General features: G+C 33.4%; 2 protein-coding genes across 8 annotated transcripts in view; one reads left to right on the top strand and one right to left on the bottom strand.

Annotated features, from left to right (window-relative positions):
• Orc4 (origin recognition complex subunit 4) overlaps nt 1-12,464 on the top strand; it is a 67,457-nt gene extending 54,993 nt beyond the window's left edge. For all 6 annotated transcript variants that reach the window (XM_063259607.1, XM_063259613.1, XM_063259608.1 and 3 more), the window contains 6 exons: nt 1,863-2,036; nt 6,567-6,653; nt 9,081-9,189; nt 9,651-9,746; nt 9,826-9,893; nt 12,000-12,464. In XM_063259607.1, the coding sequence (XP_063115677.1) occupies nt 1,863-2,036; nt 6,567-6,653; nt 9,081-9,189; nt 9,651-9,746; nt 9,826-9,893; nt 12,000-12,188 (723 nt within the window). In that variant the 3' untranslated portion in view covers nt 12,189-12,464. The remainder of the gene's footprint in view (nt 1-1,862; nt 2,037-6,566; nt 6,654-9,080; nt 9,190-9,650; nt 9,747-9,825; nt 9,894-11,999) is intronic.
• Nucleotides 12,465-14,696: 2,232 nt separating this feature from the next.
• Nucleotides 14,697-23,449, bottom strand: part of Acvr2a (activin A receptor type 2A) — an 81,243-nt gene continuing 72,490 nt past the window's right edge. For both annotated transcript variants that reach the window (XM_063259606.1, XM_023561108.2), the window contains 3 exons: nt 21,985-22,123; nt 19,185-19,315; nt 14,697-18,347 (listed from right to left, as the gene is read on the bottom strand). In XM_063259606.1, the coding sequence (XP_063115676.1) occupies nt 18,153-18,347; nt 19,185-19,315; nt 21,985-22,123 (465 nt within the window). In that variant the 3' untranslated portion in view covers nt 14,697-18,152. The remainder of the gene's footprint in view (nt 18,348-19,184; nt 19,316-21,984; nt 22,124-23,449) is intronic.

The raw sequence follows: 23,449 nt of genomic DNA, 5'->3' as shown, positions 1-23,449 counted from the left end.
TTTTCTTATGATTTATTTTGTTCTATTTAATTTTACCCTCTTTAAAATAAAATTTAAAAAAAAGACAAGGACTTAACTTTAAAAATACATCTCCTTATTGTAGTTGGTAAGCCTTAAATATTAGCAGTGATTCCTTCAGTTCATCATGCATCACATTAGTATTCATATTTTTAAAATAACATAATTGAGATGTTATAAACCATGTAGTATATTCTTTTAAAACATGTTCATTGGGCTTTTATGTTCACAATTTTGCATCTACACAGTGTAAGAGGGCCTTTAGCCATTACCCAACTACCTCCCTCTGCCTTTTTACTCTAGCATTAGACTACCACAAATCTGTTTTCTATATAATTATTTATTGTGGACATACATTTCTTATAACTTCAACCATATGACATAAAATTATGAGTAGTTTATTTCACTTAATGTTTTCAGTGTTTTATCTGTATTGTAATATATATAACTGAATTTCTTTTTATCATTAAGTAAACAATAATGCTACTGCACAGCACAGTTTGTTCATTCCACAATTCATAGATATTTGGATTATTTGCATTTTTAAAACTTAGGAATAATGCTGTTATGAACATTCATTTACAGTTTTTCATTTTTCTTTAGTCCTTAAATTTTTTCTGTGTTTCTGTTAATTGTATTAGTGGGATTCAGTGTAATTTTTCTATGCATGCATGCCTGCAGCATGTGCTGATCAAATCCAGCAACCCTTTTTGTTCAGTCTTCCCTACCATAAGACCTGCCTAGTCTCTAGTAACCAGTATTTTAGGTTCACTGTAAAGTTTTTACCTTCCTCATACAAGAGAACGTGATGTATGTCTTTATGTCTGGCTTATTTCACCTAATTGAATGGCCTTTGACTTTCTTTATTTTGCTATAAGTAGCAGGGCTTCTTTCTTCTTTGTGTCTAATATTTCACAGTGTATATATACCATATTTATTTATTACTGGTTCTTACATCTGCTAGTGAAATTTTTGGGTGACATGTCAACACTATCCATGTACCACAACTTGTTTCAAAAGGTACCTCAAGTTCAGTTTTAAAAGATTTAGTAATGACAATTTCTACTCATCTGTATGACATAAGAAGGCAAACTTTACCTATTATACTTTTGCTATCTTTCATAGTTTTGAGTGCATATCAACTCTGGGGCAGTATTTCTTTCATCCAAGAAAATTTTCTTATAAGTAGTACATTATTAGTTGCCTTTATTTTCTAGTGTTCTTGACTATAAATTTGATTCTTGATTTCTTCCTAAGATGTGCAGTTTCTAAATACATCATTATACAAACCATAAGATGAGTAAGTTAACAGTATCATGCTGTCTGTTTTCCTGTCTGTTTCATATTCTATACTTGGTTCCTTTTACTCATCACAACACATTAATTTTGAGAGTAGTTTCGCAAATGGAACTTTTTTCTTCTGATACACATTTTGCTTTTTTTGTTTGTTACATAGAAAAAAGACGTGCAGTGAGTCTCACTGTATTTTATCTTCTCAATTTTTTATCTGACTTTTTCACAGAATGTATAGAATTTCTTATTGAAATGCTTAAGCTGTGATATATAAATATTCAGTAATATTCAGAGTTTTTTATTAGCAATCATTGTACATCTTGGAATGTTACATTTTAGCTGAGGGCAACGTAGCAGGGAAAAGATGTAGCATGACCAAATCTACAAATGCCTAGAACAGAATTAGTTCCCATAAATTTTTTTTTTAAATGCTGGATTGCATACCATAGAATAAGCATTACTAATTGTGTGTAATAGTTTACTTATACTTCTACCATTAGTGCCATGTTTTTTAAACCTGCATCTTACAGGGATTTCTGTTTGTTTTTAAGGATATTTTGGAACTCCTAGAAAAAAGAGTGAAGTCACGATTTTCTCACCGGCAGATACACTTAATGAATTCATTTGGTTTTCCACAGTATGTTAAAATATTTAAAGAACAATTATCTCTACCTGCAGAATTTCCAGATAAGCTTTTTGCTGAAAAGTGGAATGAAAACATCCAGGTAACTTGAAGGCAATAATGTTCAAGTAATTTATGTCTTGTTATATGTCTTGGTTATTTATCTCATTGCTAGGACAAAACATTAGACACCCACAAGTTAAAGGAGTAAAGGTTTATTTCAGCTCAAAGTTCATAGAGGTTTCAGTTCTCAGTCAGCTGTGTCCAAGGCAGGGTGATGAAGCAGAGGAGCATCATAGCGGAGAAAGAATCTGTGATGTGACAAACAGCAAAGTAGCACCAATAGCCCTCCTTTCCCTTCTTCATCCCATCCAGGCTGTAAGCCTTTTGGGTGGTACTACCTACACCTGGGGTAAAGCTTCAGTCAAAATCCATTTAGCCACACCCAGAACTATACCAATTCCAATCAGTGAACTGATTGGAATCATACCAAGAATCCTTAATCCCCATTGTCACATGGCCTACATCAGCCAGCTGCGAAAACCCCCACCTATATCATGGTACTGAGGCAGCATCTAGATAAAAGCCATACACTATATGGTTTAAAACAAAATTACAGATTTAAAACATTTGTAAATTAACGCAAAATCTTTAATTTTACTCTTGTGATTAGGAAAATGCAAATTGTATACCCTTTTTAATGAAATCAATTAAAATATGTATCCTTAATTCTTTCTCTTGAATGAATTTCACATTTGAACTGTAGCACTTGCATCAGTATGTTCTGTTCTGTCCTGTCCTGTCCTCTGCTTTGCTTTCTTTTCCTTTCCTTTCCATTGCTTTCCTTTGTTTCACTTCACTACTGGGAATCCAACTCAGGGCATCACACTTGCCAGGCAGATGCTGTGCCACTGAGCTACATCCTCAGCCCACACCAGTAGTTTCAAGTAAACCGTAAAGTTTTTCATTTATTTAAAACGTTTGTGATAACTTCTTTTTCTGTGGTTTATAGTTTAGATAATTTTGTTAATTTGCATAATTTAAATTTTGTGAGTTTAACAAAAACTCAGTTAATGCTTTATGCTTACTTTGTGTTTGTGGAACAACTTAAGCTACATCTTTTTTTACACTAGTGTCAGTTAATTTGTTGACAAATTTCAGCTAGCAGGGAGAAGGAAGGGAATGTGTATATAAATACGTGTTCAGTAACATTAAGGGAAGGTAGTTCTGATGTTCTTAGTAATTCCCTCATGGTAGAGTATAAAAAATACAGATCCTGTGACATTAGAAAATATTAGCCTTTTATCACAGTCTATATTCATTGATTCTAAAATAATTGTTTTATGATAAAGCAATAATGCTAGATTGTATTTTTTTCACCAAAAAGTCTTAGATATGAATACCAGTTTAAAGGGGGAATTTTGCATTTATTTTAATGTTAGAATGATCTTTTATAATCCCAGATTATATAATCTGGCCATATACACACTACTAATTTTGACACAGTTGATTTTTGTTAAATCATAAAATGTTGAAAAATGTCATCACTTTTCAGTTATTTCATTATAGAATACATGGTAAAAAATAAAAATTTCCCTTATATCTGTGTCCATTCTTTTCTTATTATAGGGTATTTGTTGAACCTTGCATGCATACTGTTTATTTTTGTCTGAAGGGTTCACCTTATGTCATACTTTTTTTCTTTTACTTTTTTCACTGATTCTGATTCATAATTGCCCACTGTTTTTCTAATATACCTTACAGGATTGTACATTAAAATGCCTGATTTTATTCTTAAAATTCATATATCATACCTTGATATAATTAGATATGGGTCTCCCCATTTAAGCTGGATTAATTGCTGTCAGAAATTGACATTTTTTAGTTAAATTACCTTAGTTTTGTTTGATATTGTCTCTAATCGTAGGATTTCATTCTAACAATGTATTTTTCTGTGTTTAAGAGATTCAAATGCCATCACTTAAAAAACTTCATTTGTGCATTTATAGTTCATGTAATTTATAATCATCCTAGTAAATCATTGTATGTACGTTAAGTTTCTTTTTTGTCTTAATCTCCCTCCCTTCCTTCCTCCTTCTCTCCATCCCTCCTGCCCTCCTCGATTCTACAGTTTCCCTATCCCATTTTTCATTCTTGTTAATATAATTTGTCTTAGTTCATATCATGGCATATAATGTTTGCATTAATTGGGTTTATTAGGTTCCTGTACCTGACATATCTTTATTACTCATATTTCTCCTTCCCTTCCTCTTCACCCCTTGCCCTTGTTCTCTCCCAGCATTTCTGTATTTGCAAGAGATCCATCCATCATTTTCCTTATACTTTGCCTCCCTCAAATGAAAGATACCATATGATATTTAAACCTGTGTGTCTGATTGATTTCTGAACATTTATTTTCCGGGAGCATCCATTTTCCCACAGATGTCTCAAATTTGACTTTTTTTTTTATAACCAAGTAGTGTGCCTTTATACATAGATACCACATTTTTCTTTATCCAGTCACCTGTTGATACTCCAGGATTTAGCTGTTACAGATTGGGCTGCTGTAATATTGCTATGCATGTGTTGCTGTAGTATGATGGTGTAAGCTCTTTGAGGAATACATCTAATAGGTAGTAGATGAGTCATACAGAATTTCTTACTTGAGTTCTTTGAAGAATCTTTATAATGATATTACATACACATAGATAATGTAGATTTTCTTGAAAAATTAAGTAAGCAAATAAGGAAGTGATAGCTGTCAAAAGCAATTTGAGGCAGACCACTAAAAATACAGAGATACATTTAGAAGGCAGAACATAGATTAACCCTTTAAAGTATCATGTCAAAGAAAGTGAAATGTGAGTTTTAAAAATAATTAAATTTTGTGTTCATTATTTTTGTCCCAGACTTTTTTTTTTAGTTTTCCTAAGTGTTCCAATTTTACATAAGCTTTATAAATGATGCCCTGAAACTCAACGATTACAGAAGTAAAGACTTGCTTCTTATAATTATCCATAATACCTCTCAAGTTTCTTCTATATAAAATTAAAGATCATGGAAAAGTTTAAAACTTATTTATATTACTTTAATATTGTATGTTCATCTGTTCCAACAGGTATTTGACCTTGTTTATGATTTTAAAAATATAACCAGTAACCTTTTAAAAGTATTGAGCTTATTAAAAATTAAAGGGAGTGGAAACTTTACCTAGTATGATATATTTATTAAACACATAAAATTTCATTCCACTAGATTAGTATGTCTCCCTGAAAAAGGACTCCTCTTACAGTGGAAGAAAGATACATAGGAATAACTCTAGCAAGTATAGAAATGCTTAGATAATAAAGAAAATATGTTTCACACAGATGATACTTAAAAAGCTATTTCAATTTTTCTTACTCTTATGATTCTGCTGTCTTTGAGTTTACTCTCATTTTATCTCTACTCTCATTTTATCTCTTTTTTTTTTTCTTCAGTGCCAAATATTCCTCACTTTCTACTGAATCCTTATTCAGTGGAGTCTCTTGGGTCATTTAGATACTGCTTTCTCAGAGTCCTTTTGGTCTTCAGATTTCTAAAAGTTATCTAGATCTCAGTTTAGTTTTACATTACACAGAGGTTTACACTCTGTATCACCAATTCCCTCTTAGAGTTTCTTCTCTTGTTTTCTGCTGTCATGAATTACTTTTCAGTGTATTATTTACCTTTCTTTTCACTTTGTTCTTTTGTCCACCTATTTAATACTGACACATACTGGTATTCCAAAGCTTACTCCTTGATCACACTTCACTCTTCATAAGGAGTCCCTTCCTACGTAGTTCATCCATGATTTTTGTTTTCCCGTTTTCAAATATGTCAGTTTCTTTTCTTTATCAGTTGGTTTTCCATCAGATTATCTTCTGTAAATTTCCTAATATTCTTTTCTTTACATCACTTTTATTCATATCTTCATCTTTGATATGAATAAATGCAATTACCTCCAATGAAGTTTTCTTTCCTTTATCTTTGTATACTATCCCTTTGCAAATACTTGAAGCTTAGGTGCAGAGAACTGTTTGTTTTGTGTTAGTATGAGATGGAAAGGGGACTACTTGTTTTGTTTTGTTTTGTTTTGTTCCATTACCGGGGATCAAACTCACTACCTGTTTGCAAGGCATGTGCTTATGCAGCTGAGCTAAATATCCAGCCCCTGGGACTATTTGTTTTATATCAGTATGTTATGCTGTTCCCTTCACTGCTCATAACTTAAGGGTCTTCCCTCTTCATTTTTTGTCTGTTGATTGACACCTTCCTAGAATCTACTTACTTTTCAAGTGTACTAGTATTCATTCACTGTTGTATATTGTGCTGCATTTCATTCATCCTAGTAGTATGGCTGTGTGATTTCCCCTTACTAATTTAGAAATTTTGGAGTGACGAGAATCATTTCATTCTTGTGTTCATCAAGTTAACTTAAAGGGAGGAGAAAATCAGTAGACTGAAAATTTGGCTTTGATCTTACTGTTCTTTAGATCAGCTAATACCTATGTAATAATGAATAAACATCAGATAGTTGATAAGGTATACTGACTACTTATGATACATAACTACATGTAGATTTAAACTGTACTGCTCAATATTTTTTCTTTAGGGTCTTTCAGAAGATAAAAATGTACGAGAAGTTCTACTGAAGCATTTTAACGTCAGCAAAAACCTGAGGTCATTACACATGTTATTGGTTTGTACTTTTTAATTAGTTTTATTTTTAACTGATACGTAAAAATTAGACATAGGTATCTTGTGATGTGTTGATCAAGTATACAATGGGTAATGTTTAAGTTAGGTTTCATATCTATGTCCTCATTAATTATTTTTGATAAAAACTTTCAAAAACATTGTAGCTTTCTGAAAGGTATACTATATTCTAGTCACCCTACAGTGGAATAACATACCAAAGTTGATTGTTCCTGTGTAACTGTAACTTATATCTGTTGTCTCCAACATGTTTGTTATTAGTGTATACCAGTGTAATTGATATTTGTGTGTTGATCTGATATTTTGTGATATTAGTGAGCTTACTTGTTTTATTAATAGATCCACATTTTTAATGCAGTCATTTAATTAGGATTTTTTTTTCTTTCCAATCCATGTGCCTTTTTTTGCTGACTTACTCTAATTGTTAAAACTTCCACCATTATGTTAAATACAGTTGTGTGCCTCTACCTCCTTCTTTGTTCCCAATCTTAAGAGAAAAGCATTCAATATTTTTTTTTCTTTTATTTGGTTTTTTTGTTTTTGTACCAGGAATTGAACCCAGGGCTTCACATTTACCAGGCAGACACTTTACTGCTTTGCTATAGCCCTGGCCCACACTCGGTTTTTAGTTTGTATATGTTATTAATTATAGATTCTTTTTCTGACATGCTCATTATTAAGTTCAGATTATTGCTGAGGATATTAGGAATCAATCTTGGATTTTGTCAAATGCTGGATCAGCCAATCATATAATTTTTCTTTAGATGTTAATATGTTGGATTACATTCTTTTGTTGTTGTTGTTGTTGTTGTTGTTGTTGTTTGGGTTTTGGTTATACCAGCCTTACATACATAGGCTAAGTCCCATTTGGTTATGGATGGAGTTACTTGATTGTTCTGAAAATTAAAGAACTTCTTTCCAAAGAGTTAATTGGCATTAGCCCAATTTAGAAAGTTATCTATGGCAAATACTTTTGAGAAAATAGTTTGTTTCATGAATTTTATGGTTAGATTCAACAATAATAACCATCATTTATTGACTAGCTCATCTACTAGATAATACTGCTACTATCCTACATATGTCTAAACATTGCAGTAATTCTATTTTTATCCTTAAGTGTTTTATCCTTGCACGTTAAAGAAGTTTAGTCTCATAGAGGTTAAAAATCTTGCTCATAGCTAGTTGATCTCAAAGCCAGAGCTCAATCAAAGGCCGACTACAGCAAGTTTTTGTCTTACTTTACTACATGGCTCTGCCATATTTATTTAGCAATGCTCCCTTTTATTACTTTGTCCCCCATCCTGCCCATCAAAAATATAATGCCATCTTAGCCATATGCTAATATGAAAGAATTTGTGGCCTAAATTTTTAGAGTAAATGTATTATATAAATGTATGTATCATATAAATTAGAATTGACACCCTACCGTGGATAAATTCTCATGTTCAGTGGAAAGTGCAGTATTTATATAAAACTTAAATATTTGTAGTGTGCTAAGAATACCTGCATATGTAGTAGAGGTGAATGAAGTATTAAAGATATATGTGGTAGTTTTCTGTGATGTAAGGTAGATCCCAGTCAGGAGAGGAGACCAGCTTTAACTATAAAATTATATTTCTTAAAGTGGTCAGAAATACATGAATCTCTGTTGCTGTTTTGTGTATAAATACTTCATAATGAAAGGGAAAGAGCTAGTGGTGTTGGTCCCAGCCAGCATAGTACTTATCTCTACTGAGTAATGTCATTGTTTACTTGAAATTCAGATTTAACCTGGTATGGTGCATTTTCATCTACTAAATCTTAAAAATAAATTTTAATTTTTCCTGACAATATAATAAAGGAAAACATTGATATTTGAGTGGGAACCTTAGTGCAGGAACTTCATTAGTTTGGGGAAAAATAAAAGTACATGAGAAATCATTGGCTTTCAAGTTGTTTTTACAGATACAAATTTGGTTTGGGGTTTGCTTCTTTTTTGTACAAACATAAAATAACTGACTTCTGCCTTACCCTAACTGTTGCTGTATGATTGTTTTAAAAGAGTTAAAAGTTAATACAAGGCAAAGATGGGCTTTTTGGTTTGTGTTTGGAGTTTCGATTAGTATTCTTATTGTCAGTTTTCTTATCCCTCTCTTGGAAATACTCTTTGTTTTTTTAAGATCAAATAAATGCAGTGCAGGCGGGAAGTGGTAGGACAAGCAACAGAACCTTTTTTGATTTACATTTATGAAATTGTGACATACAAATTGAAATTTAAAAGACTAAATTTTAGAATACCTTCACCAAGCATTCTTCTCCCATAATAATAGATTATCCAAATTAAGTAACTGTTAACTAATAGTTAATTTGGTCAGTAACTATCTCCAAAATGCCCAAGTAAAAAATGTTTTTCTGGTCTACATTTCCATAGATGCTTGCTTTAAATCGAGTAACAGCATCACACCCCTTTATGACTGCAGCAGATCTGATGGAGGCAGCCCAGATTTGTAGCATGGATTCTAAAGCAAATATTGTACATGGTGAGAATCTGCTATTAGTCATTATCCCTTTTAATAATCTAATGAGCATTTTTCTTTCTGAGGAAAAAGTTGCACTCAGAATTTTGGATATAATTTCCTTAAGTGTTTTGATTCTATAAATAAAGAACCTGTGTGATTTTGAAGTAACATAATCATGGTTTCTGTTATTTACTGTGGACAATACAGTGAGTGCTTGATAATCTCCATAGCATATCTGAAAGTTTAGGAAGATCCTTATTTTTCAGATATTAAAAAGTATACTTAGAGGTTGAGTTTTACTGTTTTGTAGATAATAGAGTTTACAACATATTTGAATCTATAGGAATCTTGACCTCTGTTCTTTAAAGCGATGATCTTTTCTGTTACTCCTTGGGAGACAGTTTTCTTTATATAATTATCTCGTAATAGTCAATCTTGTGATCACTGAAGTACAATTCATAGTTTGTTTTCTTTTACTGTAGGACTATCAGTCTTGGAAATTTGTCTTATAATAGCTATGAAACATTTAAACGACATCTATGAAGAGGAGCCCTTTAATTTTCAAATGGTCTACAATGGTGAGACTTCGGTGGGGTTTCTTTCTGATTCTCCTCTTTTGCTTTTTTGAGGGTCTTACTGTCATTACTTTCTCTCTAGAGTTTCAGAAGTTTGTTCAAAGGAAAGCCCATTCTGTTTATAATTTTGAGAAACCTGTTGTCATGAAGGTAAGATTTGATTTGCTATTATTTTTTGCAGACAAGTAAATTTTTTAGCTCTAACTTGAATATATAAACCAAGATTTAACATTCATTTATTTTTAAACTTTATGTTTGAAATCTTTTTTCCAGACAAGAATTGTCCAAAAATAAAATATTCAGTTAATTTGGAAGAAAGCTGCAAGCTTTTGTGGTTTCTGGGGGTAATACTGCCCTCTGCTGTCTTTTCTTAGCACTTGCATCCTGCAAGGGTGTTATTACTACTGTTGCGCTGCTACTACTGCTCCACTGTATTCATTGTAGTCTATCACATAAACTGTAGTAACTCTGCCTCTTTCCAGTCCAGGAATCTGGTTTATAATCTCAGCGGTCAGTGGGGAAAAAATATAGATAAGAGCTAGCAATAAGATAAATGAGAATCTCATTGACTAATGAGGCCATAAAGAGAAAGTTACTTGGCAGGCAGATAAGGTATGAGTTTGAACCTTGACTTTATTTCAGGATACCATTGGCTACCAGAAGAATAATTGAACCATATTGTGTACTTTTAGATTTTCTAGCACTTATACACACTTTTAAAAGAATTAGCTGTAATATTTATCAGTTATTATGACCTACTTTTCAAAGATACAATAGAAAATGGAATTTGGTGTGATTTATAAGTTATTTATTGGAAATATTTGTTTTGATTCGTTGAATTTGTAACTGAAAAAGTAGATTTACATTTTTAGTTGTTCTATAAACGTATCATTTTTAGCTGAACCAAATATAGTATTAAGTTTAAATAAAATTAAAAGTTGAGCCCAAATTTTATGTATTTGATTGCTCATTGTGAACAGTGAAGCTCTAAAGGAGTTTAGGGGAATAAACATGTTACTTATTTAAGCTGTGGACCCCTAACTCCTTTGATATCCACTAAAAGCCCTACTCGTCAGTTTTATGCCTTGTAAAATTTTTTTTAAATGAGTATAGGGCATTACCATTTATTCATTATTTGGCATAATGAAGATTGGATTCTCCCTCCCCCAAACTCTGGATCTGTCTCATAGTCGTGGTTTGTAGAGTTGTAGAAGTAAAAAGATTACACAAACATTGAAATTCTTACAGTTTTCAGTTGGTCTTGTCTACATTTTAAATACGGAAATATTTCACACTCTGGGAATATTTTAAATCTCAGTTTTGTCCAGTTCCAGTATTTTCTCATTTTCAAAAAATTAGTTCCAACATTTTCTCATTTTCACAAGATTGTTTCTTAAGAATTTTTATAGTACATGGAGAATATATTCAAATGATACTTTTTTACAATAAGTTCTAAGAATAGACTGCTCAGGAGTCTGTCCAGTGTATATCACTGCTTACTGGTTGTGAACAAAATTTAATGTTTTTTTCATACCCTAATACACTTTACACAATCAAAAGTTAGGAAAGAGAGTAACGTATGTCTAGGGTAAGAGAAAACAGTGAAGCATTCTGTAAGGCAGATGTATATAGAAGCTTGTTGACAGGTTGTGACAATCTCACTAACTCTTTAAGGTGAGAGCATCTACTCACAAGATCTAATTGAATAGGCCCGGTGTACTTAAGGCCTTTCTTGTCACTTGGTTACAGCTGTGTTAAACTTTTACAGAGCAAAGTCTTAACAGAGTTAGAAACAAAATGTAAGTGCAAATTTGAATAGTCAAAGTAATTAGAAAGCCTTACAAGATTGTTCGGTTTTTAGAAAAAAACTTACGGTTCTGTATAGAAGGAAAGGTTGGGGTAGTTAGCTTAGTGTTAGAGTAGATACTTAGCGCTGGAGTCATTCTGTCTGCTCTGGCACCACCCTAGCTCACATTCACAAAGAAAGCAGAATATAAGCTTAGAAGCAAAACCTCCTTGTGAAGACAGGATTAAAATTTCCTTGTTTACATTCAGTAGTACAGGATTAGAGACCATGAATTTATATTCTCTTATCTGATAATTAGTATGGCTTTTTATGTGGTTGATGAGAATTTTTTTAACACTAAGGATTTTGATTCCTTTGTCTTTTCCACAAATAACCAAAACTTTTTAAGTGTTCTCTGGATTTTGTTACTTTGTTCTCCTGTTTAAACTATTTGTTTTTTAATCTTTTAGGCTTTTGAACACCTACAACAATTAGAATTAATAAAGCCCTTGGAAAGAACTTCAGTAAATTCACAGAGAGAATACCAGTTGATGAAACTACTTTTGGATAATACTCAAATTATGAACGCTCTGCAGAAATACCCCAACTGCCCTACAGATGTTAGACAGTGGGCAACATCCTCACTAAGCTGGCTGTGAATAGTTTCACTTTTGGCATTTCAGACATGATTCACTAAAGACCTAAAAGCCATTTGTCCTTTATAAGATATGTTGTTGCATTTTTTGCCTTATTTTATAAACTTTTTTTTTTAATTTGAGAAACTGTTGTACATCTTGGCTGTGTCTTACCTTTGAATTACAAGCCATTACATGATTTATAATTCCAGTCATTGACTTAGACTGTGCTGTAAGTAGCAGTTCAACAGAATAAAATGTGATTATTTTAGAAATTAAACCATTTTTTAAAACATTGTATTTATGTGGTCCATTTGAAAAGTTCGTTTCAGCCAGGCAGCCAGTTATTTTACAAATTCTAATGTAAACAGTAAGAAAACAATGGTAAGAATTGAGTTGTGATAAGTAATCTTTTGGTTCTAAGAGGTGCTTTAAAAAGTTTTGTTTTCCTTTGCACATGTAAATTTTCCCAGACCCTATATCTTGCAACTTAGGAGACTGATCAGTTTATACAAAGGATGGGAGAAAAAGGTCAAGGAACTTGAACATTTCTCCACTTCTCAAACTGACACTGTATCAGAAGAATCTCTTGTGGGATTTTTTAAAAATGTAGGTTATTCCTAATAGATCAGAATTTGCCTTAACAGATACTTTTAGAAATTCAAACCACTCCCACAAACGATAAGAAGTATTTGGCAGGGTCTGCTGAATATTTATATCAAAAGTAAGTCCCTAAGAGGAATACAGAAATGTCAAATCATTACCTAAAAATTAAAAGATCTACAGACTTAACTATATGTTTAAAATGAAAGTTAGTATTCACTCTGTGACTTCAGTTAATTCAAGAGGATTTGACTTCATTATATCGTGGGATGTTTACAAAAAGACAGAGTTCCTATCTTTTTGTAATATACATTGGACTGAGGTAAAAAGCCCTCTGTGGCTTATGTTTTTTACGGCTGAGAAAATTAACACAATAGTGCCAGTGTCCAGAGTCACACAGGTTTAGAATGGCTGGCCCTGGAATTCAGCTCAGTTTTACTGACAACAAGAACATGCTATTCAGAACTGAAGTACATGTTGTTTGCCAAGCATTTTTAAAAGTATACTCTGAGGTTTATCTGGCTTTTAAATTTTTGGAATATAGTGGCATATGATTTTTGTGCATGAAGTAGCCTTTCTGTAATAACTATTATCTTGCATATGTAGCTTTTCCTTCCCCACAAAAAAATTAAGCCTTGTTGTAAGTCTTCAGATCACTATTGGTTACCTATTAGCAGTGTCTCATTAAGGCTCAAGCTTATGTCCTCAGGCTGTGTGGTCTGTACCCTAGACCACACAGTTGTACAGGCTATTTTCTCAAAATAGTTAACATGGTAACACCACTAGAAGGAAAAAGGATTTTAACATTTGAATTATAATTTTCCAGTAATTTGTGAATGTAGGAAAGTACTGCCCACTTTAAAAAGAAAGAACCCAATGAAATGATTTGTGATGTACAAATCCAGTTAAGATGCCACTTTAAAGCTCGGAGTCCTAACACATACTTCCTGGACTACATTTGGAACCATAAAAGATCCACCAATTGGGTGTACATATTTCAAAAGAGGGAAGGTGGGTTTTCCTTTTTAGGGATTGTAATAGAGAAGTTACAAAACAAGTTAGGACAAAATAGGTTAACAAAAATCATACAATGAACTATGTGCCTGCACGCAAAGGCATTGTTGTGGGCAGTGAAGTGGGAGTTAGTTCCCTAATACAGAGAAGCTGAGACGTATTCACAAAAATTTTTAACTAACTTCATCTCATAATTTGCATAAAATACGTTAGTAAAATAACAAACCAACCTGAAAAGACCTGGTAAACACACAAGAAAGTACGGCCAAAAACAAAATTTATAAGCTCCTAGGTTTATCAGACTGAAAAGCAAATGAAGTCAGGAGTGCTGAGTGTAGCTTTTACTTGAATTCCCTCCAGCTGGCCCACCAAAAATGACAGCTTGTTAAAAAGACCTTGTCTAGTTGATGTGCATGCCACATAGCTAATACTAAAATTTGTGTTGTTGAAACAGGAACCTACTGTAATCATAATGCTATAAAGAATATTTTTCAGAACATACTGTAGAAAAGCAATCTTTCAGTAGGGTCCATGCACATTTTCATATGGTTTAGAAGGGGACATTTTCTTTCAAACCACCATAAATAACTTAAGTGCTGCCCTTTACAACAACAACTTAAAAATTTCACGATGTATGATTCTATTTTTAAATCCTAAAAAAATCCTGAGACTCCACTGTCATGAAATGTGATCCAATGCCAGCAAGCCTTTGGTGTACTCTAATCCTGGCAGAACCAACACATACCCGGGTGGTAATACTTCTGCTCAGACAAAAACAGAGACGTCATAAAGAACAAACCTCCCTTCCACCACTATGTCCATTCTGGGAAATCTCGAAATGGCCTCACAAATTACAAAACTACCACTCCCCTCTTCAAGAACATGTATCTAAAAAAAAACTGCATATGCAAATCATACCATATTCATTTTTTATTTAACTTGGGGATGGAACGGGGATAGCATACATTTTATTTATACAGTATTTAACAATCACTTACCGAAGGTGGGATCTTAATGGGGTTTTTTTTTTAAGCTTTCTGTTAAATACTTGCAGAAAAAAAATAGCAAGTACAACTTGACAGTAGTACAACAATCTGTGCCCAAAAACACTGACAGGAAATACAGAGTAAAGCTAAAATAACTGCTTACCAATATCTTCAGAGGTAACAAATAGGGTATGGGTTGAGACTGCATAAAAAAATGTACTGCTGGTTGAATATCTGAGGTAAATGATGGTCAATCAAGATGCTACTTGTATCATTTTGCCCATAAGTTGTAAATAATTTTATGCACATTATACCAAATGTTCCTAAAAAGTAATTTTTCAAAAAAGTAAAAAAGAGAAACTGGAAAATATCTGCGATGTAGCATTTTTTAAAAAAATAGTAATCAGTTTGTTCCACTAAACTACCATTTGGCCAGTGGTTTTTCCCAACCACCTACATATTAGATAAATGAAACTTACTGAAGAGTGAGAAGGGGGCAGAAGAGACTTTTTAAAAATTTCATGATGTATGATTCTATTTTTAAATCCCAAAGTAGTAGGAGTTTTTCCTGACTGTATTAATATTATCATGAAAGATAGTACAAGTTCATGGGACCAACCGAGAGGCACAGTCTCTTCTGGAATTCACAAGGTACCTGTAATAAACATTCAGATAAGAATCACACATCACATGCTAAAAACTTCCTAGCATCTAAAATACATTGTAAGATCTGTGCAGGGCATAGACTTTGATTAAAGCCAAACACTAGTTAATCCATCAGTCCTATGGCAGTTGATCATAAAGCATTTCTGAACACGGGAGATCTGGGCAAGGTAGAACGTAAGAGAGCAGCAGTTATAATGGATATCAGAAAGGCAAAGTACAAGACAAGGCATGAGGAGCACCATACACATGAGGAAAAGTTACTGGGGTCTGTTTCCCCAAAACAAATCGCTACTTTGCTCATTCTTTGATCTTTTCACCAGTATCCCCAGCTCAAACTTTGAGTTAACTTGCCCACTCTGCACTGATTGTAAACCAAATACTAAAATGCCCTGCAAAAGAAGTTTTTAATAAGACTAGGTATCAGACAAGGTAGTCACTAGAACATTCTTACTTTACTGCTTATAAAAGATTTCTCTATTAATGAAGTTCTCAAAAGGATACAAGTTTTAAAATTGGTTAGCCAGAATTAAGTATAATACCCAGGATTTCTAAAAATATTTCCTAACATGAAGATAAAACATACTGTGAATAACAGATCTAGAAAATTTATCTGTAGTACTGTCATAAGTCAAATATTATGATATCTCTCATTTAGTTTTGTTTCAATTGTTTAAAGAGGGTTAAGTGTTTCCCACAAGTAGAAATTTGTTTTCCATACAAACATTCTGTATTTTACCCTGGATTAGTTTTCAAATGGAAGCAACACTAAATAAAAAACTAGAGAAACTGAGTCCTTTTTGAAATAAAAGTGCTAAACACTGAAATGGAAATTTTTAGAATACAAGACCTGGGTACATACATGACCAAGAGCACAAATACTTCTGTATGGTATGTGGCACACAGACATGAAAGCCACTTACTCTCATTTACCTCCCTGCTTGGAGTCTGTTGACCTATGTATTGTTTATAAATAATTCTTCCCAGAGATTAAGTACATATTATATGTCAAGTGTAGTGTACTGTGTAGTTAACCATTTGAATACAACACATTCACAGTGAGCTCTTGATAGTGACATTGAAAAATCTGATTACAGAATTAATGCATGTATTTTAAAATGACCTGACAAAAAAGTACAAAGCGTAACACTAGCTGTTGGTGAATAATCAAAAAATCCAGGAAGTTAATGTTTTACTGTACTTTGGTCCATATGAATTTGAGAAGAACCCAATTATATTCTATGCAATATTGTTTTAAAGAGCATTTTGGCACCCACCATAAATTCCATTTTCTTAGCAAGGATAAGGCATGAACTATCCTAAATATCAGAGTTATTTGTGAAAGCAATTTTGGGGAACAAGGCTTTGTTACTGTATCAACATTGGTTACCTCTAAATGTCATTGCATATTTTAAATTGTAACTTTGACTTTTTATCCCTGATTTGTTTTAAAGCAGTAACATCTGAATCTGTGCTTAGAGGCTAATAATCACTATCCTAAGAGAATTCTTTACAAATCCCAGGCATCAAATATTACTTTCACAAGATGGCACCAAACAGAAGTAATAGTGATAAAGTTACAAGTCTCAAAACAGTGAGGAATTCTGGGTAATGCCACTTCCTGAGGTGATCCTAAAACAGTGATAAAAAGACTCTCCTACACAGTTTGGTGAAAAGAAATATACAAATTCTACATTAAAAAAAAAATAGGAAAAATGTATTTAAAAAGATAAAATGAAGAGCTTTCCAGTGTCACAGCTCACTTTAAAAAAAAAAAAAATGAAATCATGCTTTAATTTTTTAAATATTCCCCAAACACATCACACCTGAAAAGAAGTAAGTATGCAATATTTTGAGACCTGGTTATCGATGAAGATTTTAAAACATAGATAAGGGGGAAACTACATTTCATCTCAAAAAACAGCACTTCTCTCCTTAAATTACAAGCCAGCACAATAAAAGCTAAAACACTGTTTTACAAATGGCCACTTAGCTATTGGCACTAACCATAGTTTACCATTTTTTCTTGAATAACACAGTGAATTTGTAATACCTTGTTACAAAACATGGATCAATTTATTCAAATTTGTTAGTGTTTTCAATTTCATAATTTAGCAACCATGGAACTGAGGTATACCTTGTTGAGAGGGAGGTTAAAGTAATGCTTGGAAGCCTCTTTACTGTACCCCACTTTGACGACTTTGTTTATGTACACAGAACAGCAGCACACTAAACATTCACAAGCTGTGTCATATTGGCATTACAATAGTAATTTATAGAAACAACAACAGCAAATGCAATAAAAACAAGTTACCCTTTTAAAATCTGAAATGAAAAGTTTTTGATTTTAAAAAAAATAGCAGTAGTTCATTTAAGGAATTAGTGTCTTCCGACAGACATTAAGAAATCTGACGTCAGTTTTCAAACACTTGATTAGCCAGGTCCAAAAAGATCCTTGATTTGGAGAGGGCCACATTCTTCATGTACATTTTTTTCAAAAGTTATGGAGTCTGCAACTTTTCTTAAGTCTCATGTCCTTCACGTCTGTGCTGCAGGCAATGCAGTAAGTCTCCCAGCACCACACTTTGCAATGAGGGGCTGCTTTCTTACATTTCCAGGAGACCTACTCATTTCACACGGAAAATAAACTGTAAGCAGTTTTGTTAGCTTAGCAGCTCCAGTTCAAAGTCCCATTTCTCAGTGTGTACAGATGGTGCAACCATCATAGACTAGATTCTTTGGGAGGAAAGTCAACATTTGTCACCATTGTGACCACTGTTACAATGTCCTCTGTAGTAATGATATTTGTTAGTCTTTGCATCTGGGTAATTCTTTCACCTACACATCCAGCTGATAACCTGGCTTCTGCATCATGATCCCAACATTCTTCTATTGTTTCACAAAGCATTGCCATTCCCTAAAAAGAGAAAAATAGTTAAACACTTCAGCAATTTTTGTGGTCAAAGAAGTTTCAAGATTAACAAACTCTCATATTATCTGTCAACATTCATACGAAGTATCTTGTAAGACAGGAGAAAAAGCACACAGGGTAATTATGTTTTTTATGCACTGGAGACTGCAACAGAATTTTTTAATTCCAAAAGTGCCTGTTCACTCATAAATAATCATTTCAATGTAAACCTTGAACTCGTCTCAAAACCAACACTAACGGAATTCGTACCACTGTTTTTCAGTTTTACTTAGTATAACCATTTCTATCTAATAACTAAATACAGGATTGGAGGGCCATTGTTTAGGATTCTCTACTTGATTTTATCAATGTTTCTAGATATACTTAGACCAAAACTACCAGGACCTACAGTATCCTCTACATAGGCTCTAATTTTAGGAGTTGATAATAACTTCAAAGTCTTGTAAGCCAAAATCAAAATGCTAAAGCAAATTCCTCTGGAGAGGAGAAAACCTGGTGCTTAGCTTAGTAAGTTTAAAAATAGTACCATGTTGGAAGGTGGTGATCCACCAGTGCTACCTGGCTATACAGAGGCTCAACACCAGGCATTTCTTTCTGTAGAAAGCTTTCCAAACCAGACACCCATCTGCCCAAGGCTGTCTAGATAAGAGCTCTGACTTCATACTCTCCCTGGTCAGTATACGAAGTCCTAATTCTCCTGCCTAGCGCTTATACAGAATAACCTATGTGAAGATCACCTTCCCAGGAATGTGCAGAGAATGAATCATTCTCTGAAAAGTGTTATAGTGAAATTTTAAATAAAAAACTAACAGTATAACTTACAGCATGTTTCTGCCAATAGTCTCTTAAAACAGGCCTCTTTTTTTTATGCACAACTACTTCCTGCATGTCTTCAAGAGATGGATGCTGGCCAATTTCCTCTTCAAATGGCAACATGTACTCATCTACGGGTCCTGAAATGTAAAAAAAGAAAAAAGTCATTTTAATTAAAATCTTGACTTCCAAACTGGTATAAACTTGCTAGAATATACCATTTTGCCTTTTTCCAACTCTGTATGCTACAAGGACCCAAAAGAAACAGATTTAGTTATACCTATACCAAAGTGTGACAAGAACAACAAGGAATCAAAAGGTTTATGGTTTGACACAACATTGTTAAGACTGTTTAGGAGCTTTCTTATCTACTTTATGAGGCCTGTTTATATTCATCTGGATATAGGACACAGGAATAATCGATGCTTGCAAATCAAAAACAATATTCCTCTTTTAAGTGACACTACCTTGTAATTCCAATTAGAATGTTAACAGTGCTGTTTCTGTCTTTGAAGACTGGTTACAATCTATTATTATATCTTCTTTCTGTAGTACACTCTTTCTATAGTATACTCAAACCCCCTTCATGTCCCACTTAAGAAATTAACGAACCTCAGAGTCATACCTCTTCTCCTCTTACACACATTACTAAAAAATGTTTGCTTATTTTTAAAAATCACAAACTTACTCTCCACCAGGATTTTCAACAAGTCAGAATATTCTTCACAGGTAGAATTTATTGAACAACATAAATACCTCCTTTTTACTCACTCAAAAGGAAAATGATTTAGGACTTACTAATAACTAGTATTCGATGAGCATTCATCTTGACCAGGAACTTTACACGTATTACTCTTTACAAAGAGAAGACTGCATGAAGCTCAGAAAGTTACAGAATTTTGCCCAAGAGCATATAGCTATTACCCTATGGACTTCGAAGTTTTGAATCCATCAAATCTATGCTTTCGCCTTAACAGAAATAGATCACTAGAGAGCAATTGTATTTACCAGATGTGTTGTGTACCTAGACCCAAGACTCATGTAAGGCCTTGAAATGCACCAAATACTCCTGGATTATGAATCATAAAGATGTAATTAACTCTGTAAATCTAAGGACCTTAATGTTTGAAGAGCCTCTCCAGTGTGCTGACACTCCAAGGTGCTTATTGGACTCTTTTTTTTTTTTTTTTCTTTTTTTAAACTAAAGAACAACTTATTGGACTCTTGTATGGTCTTATGCTGGCATCAATTAGTAGCTTGTTTAAAAAAAAAAAAAAAAGTGTAGACTCTCAGGTCTCAACCCAGACTACTGAGTCAGAATCTTGATTTTAACAAACTTCCCAAAGACTCACTGTGCATATTAATTTGAAAATGACTGGATAACTACTGTAGCCACCAATCAAGGCAAAAGCACCCACTTTAGCAGTGTTGTTCACACTGTCCCTTTGGCCTCCAATTTCTGACTTAAAAACCTGACTGTTTCATGGCACATACACAGCATTTAAGAAAAGTCAGCATCCTTTTCTTTTTCCATAAATCCTTCCCTAATCCCTCTGCCTCAAAAGGTATTTTTTTCTCTAAACTCCCATAACACTCCGTAATGTCTTAGTGCTAAATTCATCGAAGAAAACATAATGAATGTCTACATACCAGGTGGTGGACTAGATAATTCACACCTCATTTTACAGTTAACTGTCCAGAATATATTTTATTGCCTTAACTGTTTATTACTAGAGAACAGGCCTTGTGTGCCCTGTGGGACCTAAGCCAATATTTTTCTATAGAGAATTCATATTAAATTCTTATGAAATGTATCTTCCTATAACACCTGCCATCTGACCTGCTTCTGCTTCCAAAAATGTACCAAGTTTTACGTATCTTCTATTTTTTGAGTCAAAATACACTGGACAGCTTACTCATTTTCCTACAGACTGAGAAGCTACAGCTGTTCTCAAATTGCTCTAAGATTTCTTAGATTCTGAATCTACTGTCAAGCCAAACCTCTAATCCTGGAAGAATAAACTGCTCCCCATTTCTGAACATTCTACTAAGTCCCTTTAACATAAGTTAACTATGCCATTTAATAGTCAGCATAATTTTTCTCTGCTCTTTAGCAATCAGAGGAAGTTCTTAGGCAGTAAACCCAGATCAAATTCACTTACATCTGTTTAGGATATTAGCAGTTAAGTAGTTTGCCTTATCTGAAAAAGTGCTGCAACACATTTTGAGAGAGAGACCATATGAATAACACTAAAAAGAGAGTTCCTGTAACACTACAGTTGTCACACTAGGAATATAGTATGCAAGTTTATAATCGATACATAAATGGAATACATTTATATGATGAAAACTTGGACAAACAGGAACTTTAAAACCAAGGTAAGGTGTTAAGAGTAACTAGTATTCATCACAGTAATGTCTATTAAGTTTAGACCTTTATAGCTTTGGGGAGGAAGAATTTAACTTGTGATACACTGAAATACATATTCAGAGTCCTGGGACTAATCTGGCTAGTTTAAGTATAAATTGGCACTAACCCAAAGCTGAACATACTCAGCCTGACTATGTTGGAAGGCGAAGTTCCTGCTACTCTTTATACATCTCCTCTTACCAAAAGAAGTGACTTGAGAACCTGGAGGGCAAGATCTACATAATGTAACCTTCTACCCCACCCTCTCTGCTCCCCAGCCTCTTCTGAATTCTCTACCACCTCTTGAAGGCCATTTAAAAGAAACTATACTTTATTACCTTTGAATGTATTCTCTCTTAATAATGTGGTATATATACTTAAAAAGTACTTTTTCCTTACCATCTGCAGCAGTACAGCGAGAAGCCAGTTCCCACAGGACTAATCCCATGGCATACATATCTATCCTCAAAAATGCATCCCTTTGGAAGTTTATAGCACCCTCTAATACCTCCGGGGCCATATATCTCCGAGTACCAACCTGAAAAAGATTTTGAAAGCAAGAAGTATTCATTAACTTTATGATTTTTGTGAAAAGAATCAAAGCCAAATATAGTCTACCATTAGCATAAGACAACTAAATTACGATCAACAGACTATAAGGTATAGATACTAAGATTATTTCTGGTACACATAAATATATTGACATTATGCTAGTAGAGAGGCTTAGAATCCAACCCCCACCCCCACAACAAGTAATCACAAGAATAAGAACAATGAGCTAGGAAGAAAGAACAGAGAAAACAGCATAATCTCCAGTTGTATCTTTGTATCTGTTTGAAATATAGCCTTAAAAGACTTTTTTTTTGGGGGGTACTGGGAATCAAACTCAGGACCCTGCACTTGCCAGGCAGGCACTTGTACTGCTGAGTTATATCTCTGACCCAAAAACTTTTTTTGAGGGCTTCACCAACTACCAGATGTTGTATAGGAATTAGCCAAGTAAAAGATGAATAAATAAAAAGTTCTACTTTTATAAGATAGTTTGTGTATTTATTTACTCATGAATTCTTGTCTTGGAGTCCTTTATATTAGTATCCAGTCCCAACAATTTGGTATTTCTTGCTACTGTAACTATGGTAACTAAGTTAGTACATCTAGGTTTGGTTGGTACTTGACAGAATTCTTATATGAATGCTTAAAACAATTTTTTGTGAGTTTTCTGGATAGACCACATGTACATACTTAAGTTTCAGCAGACCTGTGAGACAGCTTTGATACTGGTTATTCCCAAAAAGCTCCTTCCTTATGTGACTGCGAGGTCTAGACCTGAAGTTAGGAAATTATATGTGTCCTTCCAAAAAGGGGGAAAAAAAAAATACACACACATGGACACACACACACACACACACACACACACAATGGTTTTATTTTTTTTTAAATAACAGATTACCGTAACTCTGAGATTTAACTTTTTAATTTACATGAGAACACTTTATAAAAAGAAAAAAGTACTTCTATTCTGAATTTTAATTTTACTGTATCTCCTAAAAAACTTTTCTCTTAAATGTATGCTATCCAAAGCACTTCTTTAATATGACTCATCTACTTTTTTAATCTGAAATGACCTTTTATAAACTGATGATAGAAGACAAAAGTTTTTATTTTTTAAGCATTCTTTCTTTATATAAAATGTACAATAACATTCAAGTACCTCCAATTTTGAAATTTTATGGCCCATGAAATCTAAAGTCAAGAAGCTACTGTTATTTTTATCTCGTCATATAACTTAACTGTGAGAGTGTTACAAGATGAGTGAGCACCAATACTTTTTCTCAAAAAAATGGAAGAAGCTAACACAGTACGA

The sequence above is a fragment of the Cavia porcellus genome, unplaced genomic scaffold, assembly GCF_034190915.1.
Source record: "Cavia porcellus strain 051 isolate PalLab524CR breed Dunkin Hartley unplaced genomic scaffold, mCavPor4.1 scaffold_12, whole genome shotgun sequence".
In the NCBI taxonomy this organism is placed as follows: Eukaryota; Metazoa; Chordata; class Mammalia; order Rodentia; family Caviidae; genus Cavia; species Cavia porcellus.
This window is presented reverse-complemented; position numbering and strand designations above follow the sequence as displayed.